At 44.3% G+C, this 12,318-nt stretch overlaps 1 protein-coding gene across 16 annotated transcripts in view; it reads right to left on the bottom strand.

The window, feature by feature from the left end:
* The window catches only part of PPP1R9A (protein phosphatase 1 regulatory subunit 9A), a 349,172-nt gene extending 344,290 nt beyond the window's left edge, over positions 1–4,882 (bottom strand). For 13 of the 16 annotated variants that reach the window (XM_040260454.1, XM_040260457.1, XM_040260466.1 and 10 more), the window contains exons 1-2: positions 4,775–4,882; positions 974–2,583 (exon numbers count right to left, since the gene is read on the bottom strand). In XM_040260454.1, coding sequence (XP_040116388.1) covers positions 974–2,365 — 1,392 coding nt within the window. In that variant the 5' untranslated portion in view covers positions 2,366–2,583; positions 4,775–4,882. Of the gene's footprint in view, positions 1–973; positions 2,584–3,871; positions 4,295–4,331; positions 4,374–4,774 lie in introns of those variants that run through there. The other 3 variants (XM_040260456.1, XM_040260455.1, XM_040260461.1) reach the window with 3 other exon arrangements.
* Positions 4,883–12,318: the final 7,436 nt, after the last annotated feature.

The raw sequence follows: 12,318 nt of genomic DNA, 5'->3' as shown, positions 1-12,318 counted from the left end.
TACTCTGCCACCACAGCCCTCTAGATTCCCCTAAGAGGGCATGCCAGCACCTTGGGACTCAGCTGATGGGCAAGGACACTTTGAAAAAGCACTCCAAGAGATGCTGATACTCAACCAAACACCTCCTGCCCCACCGCCACTATCAGCTAATAATGTTTCACCACTTGCTGCGGATGCATTTTTTTGTGTGTGTGCTATTCTTCTATTCCAAATGTTAACTAAGTGAAGTCATTAGAACAGAGCATCTGAATTCAACTGGCATTTATCCAGTTTTTAAGAGGTAAAAATAAATCCATGAATGGCAAATCAATTTAACATCCTTTCAAACAATTCCATTTTAAAGCATATAACAAATTCTGAACTCAAAGCTATTTAGAGTCATAGCTTTCCAACTTAAGTAGTTAAGTCCGCTAACATATTTCCACGAATCAAATATTCACTATCAAGGAGCAGTACAAAAAAAAAAAAAAAATTCCAGCATTCCTCACAATCCACTTACACTTCAGTAAGGGATAACTCAGATTTTTTAAGCAAGTAAATAAAGAATATTATTTCAAGGTTATCATAACTCTCCCTTTATACATGATACCTCAAATCCTATAGGGTTTACATTTAGATACTTTTATTATTTATGGAGAATTTCAAGTAAAACTAGTTAAAGAAGTAATTCTCCTTCAAACTAACACTCCTGGTTTTCAGGGTTCATATCATTCGTACTCCAGTCCACTGGTATGTATCTCACAACCCCCAAACTTCTTCAACTTCAATATTGCTGTTTACACAGCTACAAAGCACATCAAGAAACAGCTCTCAAAACTCCTAAAATCACCAGACAACATATGTGTATCAACAACCTGGTAGTTTTTACAGTTGTCAGTCCTCGTCTACATAGAGTTAGGCCCAAATACTAAGAAAAAAACTTAGGGGTCGGGGGGACAACAACTCCAAAAACAAACTAAGAAAATATACTTACCTTAATTGGAGCACTACTAAACTTAATTTTCCTGTTTGCTGGGATGTCTTCTTCTTCTGGCAAGCCAGCGATCTCTGAGCATTCCACATCAGGTTGACAGTAATTGCTTTCATCACTATCTTCCTGCTCCTCCTGTTCAGTACCTGTCTCTCCCCAGTCTGAATTATACCTGGATCTCACCCTATACACATTATAGTCACTGTGCATGTAAACAGGGGAGCTCCCAAAATGATGCAGCTCGTCAAATACTTCCTTTTCACGAGCGAACCTAGATACATCAGCAGAGGTGAAATCACCACCTGCAAGTTCTCTCTTCCTTTGCATTGCTGCCTCACTCTCCACCAAACGAGCTTCTGCGTCTTCGGAAGGTTCCTTCTGTGGTGAAGGGATTTCAGGCTCTGGCACTGCCTCGCCTTCAGCACCAGGTTCTTCAGGGGTGTGTCTGTCGGTTCGGTCGGGAGCCTCCTGGTTAGATGCGGGGCCCTCGGCTGCCGTGCTCTGCTGCGCCTCCTCACTGGGCACAGAAGCTAGAGAGGCACTTTTCGAAGCCACCTCTAGTCCCGGGCTTGTGCTGCTCTTCCGAGCATCCTCTGCGCCGTCACTGTGCTTGCTTGGAGGAGACCACGAATTAGAATCCTTAAGGTGTCCAAAGGTGTCAAGGTTTGTAACGGTAACAGATGGTAAATTCAGGGGATAATGCCCAGTCACTGAGTACTCGTTGTTCTCAGCCTTCTCGGAAATGATGGCACTGGGGGAATCGGTGTTCTCAAATACTGCACTCAGTTGACTCACAGTTGGGGAGACAGCCTCGGTCCGGGAGCTAAGACTGTCCAAGGAATCAGTACTGCCTCGGTTGGACTTGGAACCACCCCATTCATCCTGAGGTTCACTCCCTCCAGCTTTCTCCTTCTTTGGGGAATAGCGGTTGTTTTGTCCTGACTCATGCACACTTCTCTCAAACATCTTGCGAGTTTCTGTGAACTTAGAATATGAAGGGCCATCGTACATTGTGTCAAATCTACTAATTCGTTCTGAAACAGAGGACTCCAACTTCACGACCGAGCCATCTGTTTTTTCCAGAAACTCTCTGGGCTTCATTCGCCTCTGAGGGGATGAGGGTCCCTTGCCCCTTGTTTTGGCAATGACCGCGGCATTCTCACTGGGTTCCATACCCATCTGCATAAATAGGTTTTTAATTCTGTTGACATTGGAGCCATATTTCCTCCCCCTGCTCTGCTGGGAGCCCTCACCTTCTTTTGTTTTCTGTTCCCCATCTGACTTGGGTTTGTCAAAGGTACTTTTCAAAGCCTGGAACTCAGTTCTATATGCATTCCTGTGAGGAGAGGCACTTCTGAGCGTGGTACGTTCACCGGAAGACTCGGTTTTCAACATTTTTACTTCAGGGGTGAAAAGCCAATGTTCATAATGATCAGGAAAAAAAAACACAAAAAAACAAAACACCTCTCTTCTCTAATCACCAGTATCTGGTCAAGAAAAAGTACCTCTCAAATGGCATACTGTGTCAGTGATCCTCCCAACAGGTGTATTAGGAAATTATTCAGTCAAGAGTTACACAAAATGGCTTTTTCAAAGCAAGACTACAGGTTCATCTGTAACAGAAAAGAATGAATTTCTGAATTCATTTACTTATTTGAATTTATGCTTAGTCAACTATTAATACATTTTTCAAAGTGGCTTAGCCACATGTCAACTAAGAAATTACTTTTTAAACTGGAAACTTCAAAGTCAAGAATTTAAAAGTAATAACTCTGATCAATCTTGGGTAACAAAACTGTTTCAAACATAACTTGAGGACACCCCCCCACACACACACCAAAATCACACACACACATACAAGTGACACATAAGTACACTTGAAAGCAATACTTTAGCCCCAGTTTTGGTTGGTTTTGTGAATGACCTTAAAAGAAAGCAGCAGTCCCCAGATCTTTAAGAAATCATCAAACTATCCAGAAAAATGAAATTCACTTGAGATTCCCCACATCGGGTAGAACTTATTCTTTTTGTACAAGCATAATTAAAAGTTCAGAATCTATGTTTACAAACTCCAAAACATGCCTACAGCGGCTTATTCCATTCTTTCTGGTCCAATATTCTCGTCTATATCAGCCCCAAAGCAACCCTAGTGCAATTTCAGACCAAAACAAGCATAATAACGTTCTTAAATGGCAGTAAGTTTCACTCCAAGTTCAGAACCATATCAAATATTTGGAAGTTTCCTAAGAGTGAACATTATTAATTATAGAGTGGGATATACAATATCAGGGGAATCAATGTATGAGAACGTGACGATCAGAAGGTAAACAGACCATGAAACCTCTTTTCACAGCCCTGATTTGTTTATTACACTTGCCTCTAACTTACTACAAGCTCAGAATACAACGCAATGCATGCTGGCCGGTTTCCTCAAGCCCACAGCTGGGTTTTACATCAATATGCCAGCAAATACTTCAAGATCCGCTGTGGAGCAGACACTGTAGTTCTAAAGATTTTTCATTTTGTTTTTGTTTTGTTTTGTTTTGTTTAATATTAGGCCGAGCCCTATCACCCGCACGCTCCATCGGATGAGGAAGCACACACTTTCATTGAAACCGTCTCCAACCAAACTGGGCTCCTGGCCCAGCACGCATGCATGGCCCATGCAGACAAACAAGAAAGGCTTCAGAGTGTGGTGCCTGTTTTTCTGTCAGGCATCGACAATCTCCTTCTACCCTGACATTTGTTTCAGCCTTCACACCCTCCCCCCCGACCCCCACCCTCACACCCCACTCCCGCCCCCGCCAATTCCAAACCCCGAAGAGGCGGGGGCGGGGGCGATGGGGCCGCCGGGGGATTCAAAACCTGCCCTCACAAAAGACAAACATAAATAACACCAACTTGAGAGGCAGCCGATTCCCAAGCCTGGTTCGGGACGCAATCCCTCGGCCCCCCGGGCAGGGGCAGGGGCAGGGCCGGGAGAGCAGGTGACGCCAAGCGCTATGGTAGGAGGTCGCGGACTAGCTTTGTGCCAAGAAGCACCTGAAGTCCTAACACATTGGCTGCGGCTCCGGGCGGCTGCCAGGCGGATGCCGGCGTGGCTCGGGGAAAGCCGAGCTCCCCAGCCACATTTAAAAAAAAAAAATTACAGGGTAATGCTAATAAAGCCCTTTGTTTTTCGTCCCAGAGTGCCAGGAGACAATAGATCCCACTGATAATGCCTCTGATCCTCAACCTATCGCTCCCCAACCGCAACCCACCCCCACCCTCAGCCTGCAACTCAGCCTTTGTACATCCCGATTTTTTCCTCCTCATCTCCACCCTCCCCAACTCCTCGCCCCGCGCACAGCCTCCCCCTTACCCGAGCCGGAGCCGCCGCCGGCGGGGAGGGTCAGGCGGCCGTGGCTCCCACCCCCTCCTCCGAGGCGCCCCCCGCCCCGCGGTGGCCGCAACTCGGCTCGGCGCCGGCCCGCTCGCCGCCCCTCCACCCGCTCCTCACGGCGCAGCGCGGAGGGCGGCTGCGGCGGCCGCTTCCACTCGCGCCGCGGCCCCCACGCGCGCCCGGCCCGCGGAGGGCGGCCCGGGGAGGCGCGCTGCACTGCCCAACGCCATTGCGGGCGGGCGGCGGCCCGGGCCCCGAGGCGCTCGCACTCTCGGCCGGCCTGGGGCGGGGGTCCCGGTCGGGGCAGGGGCCTCGCCCACGTGCGACCGCCCGCGCCGGGCCGTTTGGCCGGCCGCGGAGCCGAGGTGGGATGGGGGAGAGGCCGCGGGGGTGAGGAAGGCCCGGGGTAACAGGTGCCTCACCTCGGCTGATGGGATTAACTCTAGGGCCGCAGAGAGAGGGAGCCCGGCAGCAAAATCCCAGGAGAGGGAGAGAGGGAGCCTCTGGCGGCCAACGGAGGGCGAAAAGCACCGGCCCGAGGCGAGGCCGCCCCACCCCGCCCCCAGCCCCGCGCCGTGGGCGAAGGGCCCCTCGGGCTTGGGGCACGGCCTGCCCTTCGGCTCGGGTCTTGGTGCCGCGGGAACTGGGTTCTTGGGGCCCCATCCCACAGAGTCTGCAGTTAACCCCATGACCCCAGGGCATCTAAAACCCTGGGCCACGCTCCTGGCCTGCAAGGCCAATCCCTAGGCCTAGATCCAGAATGGCCGCCACTTAGGCCGCTGCGCCTCACCTAACACCCACCTTGACCTTAAGGCGCCACTTCTAAAAAGAGAGAGGAGGAACTCTTCTGGCTTTATCGTCAGGGAAGAGTTATTTCAGACTCTCCCGCCCAACCCCCCACCCCTTTTATAAATGCTCAGTACCCCCTCCTTTCCCCATCAAAAATACAGGAAGTGTTACAGCCTTCCTGCAAAATATAAAATCTATCATGACTGTCAATAAAGACCTTTAAACCAATCCTCAAAAAAAAAAAAAAATGGAGTAGGAACTTTTAAGGATAATTTTTCAAGAAGGTAAAAATATACTCTAATACAAATGTAAAATGAAGATGTGTCAAAAATGTTATTTGACTCATCAGTTAGGGAGGGAACACCAAGATATAACCCGTCCAAATGACAATGTGAAGAACAAAACTTTATGGAAAATCAGAAAAGAGGTAAAACTAGTTAATAAGACATTAAAATGTAATGTTTTGAATTATCTCCCATACAGGGTAGAAATCAACTGTATCCCTTCAGGAACAAAATGATTTTGTATTTCTACAGATAAGAACCATTCACAGTATCCTTAAGTGTCTAGGGCTTATAGAATGGTAAAAAGTCTATAGTCAAAGGCAGGCAAAGGTGCAAAGTACTGTAGAACCATGAAGAATCCCAGGAGTCCCCAGCCTCCCTCTGGGATCTAATTAATGTCTGATGATCTGAGGTGGAGCTGAAGTAATAGAAATAAAGTGAAGTAATAAAAGTGCACAGTAAACATAATGCATTTAAATCATCCTGAAACCATCACCCTCAATCCAGTCCCTGAACATACTGTCTTCCACTAAACAGGTCCCTGGTTCCAAAAAGATTGGTGACTACTGCTGTGATAACATCCAGCATTCCATTGAAAGGACACTCAATAAGCTTTTTGTCCATTTTAAAGCCTTACATGAGTTTTTCCAAGGGAACCATAATTACCTGCATTTTTACAGATGGGAAAACAGATTTAGGTTTTGTAACTTACCTACGGCTTTCTCACTAGGGCTTCCCAGGTGGCAGAGTGGTAAGGAATCTGCCTGCAATGCAGGCGAACAGGGTTCGATCCCTGAGTCGGGAAGATCCCCTGGAGAAGGAAATGGCACCTCGCTCCAGTATTCTTGCCTGGAAAATTCCATGGGCAGAGGAGCCTGATAGGCTACAGTCAATGGAGCCGCTAAGAGTCAGACACAACTGAATGACTGAGCACACAGCTTTATCACTAGAAAGTGATTATAGCTACATATGAACTCTGGCCAGTCTGTACGCAGAAGCTATATACTCTTGAAGCAAAATCTTTTCTTATTTAATTTCAAAAGAGCTTTGTCGCTACTCAATTCTATGTATCTCTTATTTTGAACAGTGGAGTTTTTTTTTTCTTTTCTTCAAGCCTCACCAAATTCTGGGTGCTTTCCCAAGGAATTGGCATTCTCTGTCTACGACGTGGATGTCACTTCTATAAGCATAAACAGATGTAACAGGCAATGTGAGGGGGCTGTGGTTCCAGTCTCCACTTTTGGAAAGAACATTTGTGCAGTCTGGGGTAAATGAGTGGAAAAGTTCCTGTCATTTATTTGCAGTATGGAAACCATGTTTTTTAGGAGAATAACTTAAATAAATGCAGGAACCTAATCACTGAGTTCTATCTGTAGATGAGGGGGCAGAGCTGGCAACAAAACCAGTCTTACACCTCTTTACAAAAAAGATGATTCATGCAGAAAAGCAGCCTAAAGAATTCGGTTGGTTTGGGTTTCTTTTTTTTTTTTTTAATATGAACCTTCTGGAAAAATTCATAGTGAAGTGATGAATGACAGAGTTTTTAAAACATAATTTTAGATTCCTGCCTTGCCCATTATCCACCTTCCATTTCTAACACTTATCTGAATGTTTGAAGGGACTACTAGACCACTACTAACTAATCCAATACATGTGGTTATTTAACTTAAATCATATACAATTTAAAATTAAGTTCTGTGCTTCTCTGGAGGCTCAGTGGTAAAGAATCTGCCTGCTGACACAGGAGACAGGTTCAATCCCTGATCTGGGAAGATCCCACATGCCTTGAGGCAGCTAAAGCGGTTCGCCACTACTGAGCCTGTGCTCCAAAGCCCAGGGGGCACAACTACTGAAGCCTGCCAGCCCTAAATAAAGCCTGTGCTCCACAAGAGAAGTCACTGCAGTGAGAAACTCTTGCTATAGAAAGTAGCCCCGCTCTCCACAGCTAAAGAAAAGCCCGGGCAGCAACAAAGACCTGGTAAAGCCAAAAATAAACAAAACAAAACACTTAAAAAAATAAGTAAGAGAATTAAGTTCCTTAGTCCCACTAGCCACATTTGAAAGACTGAGTAACTGCATGTGGCTGGTGGCTACCCTATTGAACAGTATAAATACAGAACATTTTCATCACAGAAATTTCTATTGAATGGTGCTGTCATAGACAGCATTTGCACTTCTCTAAATTAGGAAAGGTATTTTGTCTTTATAAGGAGAATTGATGCTTTTGAACTGTGGTGTTGGAGAAGACTCTTGAGAGTCCCTTGGACTGCAAGGAGATCCAACCAATCCATTCTAAAGGAGATCAACCCTGGGATTTCTTTGGAAGGAATGATGCTGAAGCTGAAACTCCAGTACTTTGGCCACCTCATGCGAAGAGTTAACTCATTGAAAAAGACTCTGATGCTGGGAGGGGTTGGGGGCAGGAGGAGAAGGGGATGACTGAGGATGAGATGGCTGGATGGCATCACTGACTCGATGGACGTGAGTCTGAGTGAACTCCGGGAGTTGGTGATGGACAGGGAGGCCTGGCGTGCTGCGATTCAAGGGGTCTCAAAGAGTTGGACACAACTGAGCGACTGAACTGAACTGAACTGAAGGGTCAAACCTTAGTTCAATAGATCATTAATGTGTAGGGGATAAGAGGTCATAAATTTTGCATTTGCTAATTGGAAAGGGACTGGGGCAGTGCTTTTGTTTAGTAGCTAAGTCCAGTCTGACTTTTTCTCAGACTGTAGCCCACCAGGCTCCTCTGTCCATGGGTTTCTCAAACAAGAATACTGGAGTGGGTTGCCATTTCCTTCTCCAGGGGATCTTCCTGACCCAGGGCTCAAACTTGCGTCTCCTGTGTCTCCTACATTGTAGGCAGATTGCTTACCACTGAGCCACCAAGGAATCCCTGGTCAGTGTTAGGTGAAGTTTAGTACTGACATACAAGACATCCAAAATGCAGTATATTTGGGGAAGATGGGAATTTTTATTTTCTTATGTGATTTGTTTTACAAATCATGTAGAATATTGTGGGCTGTTATTCTTATTTCCTTTGTAACCAATAATAATGCAATTAATAAGAAAGGACCATAAGATTAGTACAATAAGAAGTACAAAATGTATTCTACCTTGTTTTAGGAGTTTTATCAATGTAATTTTTTCAGTTTTCATAATGGATATTCTGAGTATCTATTCAAATAATTAAATTATTCATATGTGAATGTGAAATATTGGGTGTAATTGTGAAATTAAGCCTAAATCAAGTCTGAATCAAGTTTTAAAATGAAAGAAAATTGACTAAGCTGAGTCTGAAACAGCTCATCACTCCTTGATTTATAGCATGAAAGCACCTGGTTGATGGTGTGTTACCAGAAGTTCATAAAGGGAGAGAAAAGAATAGAAGAAACATGGAGGTCTCTAGAGTAATTTTTATTTACTTGTTTATTATTGCTAGCTGTGCTGGGTCTTCGTTGCTGCCTGAGGGCTTTCTCTAGTTGCAGCAAGCGAGGGCTACTCCTGGCTGCAGCACCTGGAGTTCTCGTTGTAGCGGCTTCATTTATTTCAGAGCTCAGGCTGTAGGCATGCGGGCTTCCTTAGCTGCAGCCTGCAGGCTCAACAGCTGTGCCGTGCCGGCTCTAGGGCATGCAGGCTTCAGTAGGTTTAGCACAGGGCCTTAGTTGCTCGGAGGCATGTGGAAGCTTCCTGGATCAGGGATCAAACCTGTGTTCCTTGCATTGGCGGGCAGATTCTTACCCACTGTGCCACCAGGGGAGTCCTAGAATAATTTTTTTATGAAATAGGCAAAGTAAGAGAAGAGCAATTCCATTCCTACCCAGGGTACCTTCCCAAACCCAAGTCAGGTCTCCTGCATTGGCAGGTGGGTTCTCTACCATTAGTGCCCCCTGGGAAGCCCTGGTTTTACCCACAACTCTAGCATAAAAGGATATTTTACTCATACTGGTTTCTGTACCAGTATTAATAAGAAAAGTATGTTGACAGTAATGAGTCACTTGTTTACAAAACGTTAGTTATAACTGCTTATTTTACGTTTGTAAATTTCAGAGTGCATTGTCATCTTCAGATGCAAATGATATTCTTGCATCTTAGAGGTCCATCTTTTAAAATAACTATCCCTGTTTAAGGGTAAAAACTGTTATTTTTTAGTCTTACAATATTTCACACATAATTCATTGTAGCAGTAAAATATATTTCTCTAAAATCGTGATAGAGTCGCCAGGCTTACATTCAGAATACGTCAGAGATACCTGTAATCTCTGATTTTGTCAAGCTAGTTATAAAATTAAGCTTAAATCCGTAAATGGATTTTGTAATCTATAAGGTATCATTTCTGTCTAAATAAATTGATAATGGTTCAGCATGAATTTCTACCTACATTCATGGTTTGGGCATGCCATTGAAAATCATACCATCATTTTGGTTCATTTCTCATTCTACAATATATCCAGTATCTTGGCTTTTCAGCCTAAACTTGGTTCATGATAAGTTTGAGTAGTTTCATTTGTTGCAAGTAATAAACTATAGAACGTCTTGGGATTTCTTAAAGTCATTTTTAAGTTATTATTAACTTATTAGCTCTACAAATAATAGACTTGCATGGTACATTTAGCCTAAAAGTGATACATTTTCTCTTTTTTCTCTATTTTTACTTTTTTGGTTGCTCACACAAAACACCCCAAACCAAGAGACTTGTTGGATGAGACATTGGTGTGATGTTTTCATGACCGTCACTGCTTCTCAGGTTGAAACAATAGCTGCTATACCAATTCTTTTCGGTTTTCAGTTTTGTAGTGGTGAAAATGGCATGTTTGTAAACAAGCGTTAGGTATTTATCTTTCTCTCCAGAAACGCATTTTACTTTCAGCAGATTAGCCTCTCTGGTAGAAGGGTTCCAGGAGTGGTCTTCAACCTGCCAATCCTTCACCCACAGGGCACACCTGAACTCTGGCATCCTTGTGATCGGCATGTTGTCTACTGTGCTTCAGAATAATTCATTATTCTAAGACTGAAACAAATGAGAGAGACACACTGATCCTTCGCTGAGAGAACAGGTAGCAGAGTGTCAACAGTTCAAATTGAAAACCTTTTACTGAAATTCATATTCAGTACTTTTATTCCCCTAGAGATGCTAAGCCTAGTTCTTGAGCTATAAAATAGCATAGTTCTTTGCACACAATTGTTGGGGGAAATAGTTGTCCAAAGCAGTCTTAATTGTGAAAATATGGGGGGGGGGAATATCAAAGAATAACAAAAGTATCTCAGTAGCTTCTTCATTCCTTGGCGTTAGCCTTGATGAATTAATTATTAAAGTAAGTAGATAAACACCTCTATTTGTCTCCAATTAAACAGGAGAGTTCTGTGATTTTATTTCAATTTCCAGTCTAGTTCTAGTGATAAAACCATCTTGAGAAGGTCCGTTATAGTCCCACTTCACACAAAATTCAAATTGTAGCAAGCTGCATTTTAAGAAAACACTAGTATATTTCATTTGTAGATGTGGTCATATGCTTTTAGAAATAAAAAATTTGCTCTGAAGTTGTTAGTACATTTTCTGTAGGGTCTTAGCCATGATGCTGATGTCCACTTTAGACTCTTGTCAATTACCATTAACACAATAGTTTCAAGTGAAGTTTGAATCACATGTTTATACATGTAAATCTTTTGAACTGTATGAATTATGAACAAGAACTTATCCTAATTAGTGGGCAGATATTAAACAACCAATCCTCTTGTTCTCTCCTTATGACAGTTCCCAACACTTGTGATTATATTCGGAAATGTTGCTGGATTTAGAGTTAGTTTCTTCTTGATTGGTCTTCCCTGGTAGCTCAGTTGGTGAAGAATCTGCCTGCAATGCAGGAGATCCCAGTTCGATTCCTGGATCAGGAAGATCTGCTGGAGAAGGGATAGGCTACCCACTCGAGTATTATTGGGCTTCCCTTGTTGTTCAGCTGGTAAAGAATCTGCCTGCAATGTGAGAGATCTTGGTTCAATCCCTGGGTTGGGAAGATCCCCTAGAGAAGGGAAAGGCTACCCACTCCAGTATTCTGGCCTGGAGAATTCCATGGACTGTATAGTTCACAGACTCGCAAAGAGTTGGACACCACTCTTCTTGATTGATCATGGTGATTTTAGTCACTAAGTCATGTCCAGCTCTTGCCACCACATGGACTGTAACCCACCAGGTTCCTCTGTCCATGGGATTTCCAGGCAAGAATACTGGAGTAGGTTGCCGTTTACTTCCTTCTCTCTTAAGGCACTACAAACTGTGTGATATGGATCACATACTTTTCCAGCTTTTTGTTGTTGTTGCTCTTGTTCTTCAGTTCAGTTCAGTCACTCAGTCATGTCCAGCTCTTTGCAACCCCATGAATTACAGCACGCCAGGCCTCCCTGTCCATCACCAACTCCCGGAGTTCGCCCAAACTCATGTACATCAAGTCAGTGATGCCATCCAGCCATCTCATCCTCTGTTTTCCCCTCTACTCCTTCCCCCAATCCCTCCCAGCATCAGGGTCTTTTCCAATGAGTCAGCTCTTCGCATGAGATGGCCAAAGTTCTGGAATTTCAGCTTCAGCATCAGTCCTTCCAAAGAATACCCAGGACTGATGTCCTTCAGAATGTACTGGTTGGATCTCCTTGCAGTCCCAGGGACTCTCAAGAGTCTTCTCCAACACCACAGTTCAAAAGCATCAATTCTTCGGCACTCAGTCTTCTTCACAGTCCAACTCTCACATCCATACATGACCACTGGAAAAACCATAGCCTTGACTAGGTGGACCTTTGTTGGCAAAGTAATGTCTCTGCCTTTGAATATGCTATCTAGGTTGGTCATAACTTTCCTTCCAAGAAGTAAGCTGTTGTTCTTAGAAGAAAACAAAATTTCA

Source organism: Oryx dammah, unplaced genomic scaffold (genome assembly GCF_014754425.2).
Source record: "Oryx dammah isolate SB20612 unplaced genomic scaffold, SCBI_Odam_1.1 HiC_scaffold_18, whole genome shotgun sequence".
NCBI lineage: Eukaryota > Metazoa > Chordata > Mammalia > Artiodactyla > Bovidae > Oryx > Oryx dammah.
This window is presented reverse-complemented; position numbering and strand designations above follow the sequence as displayed.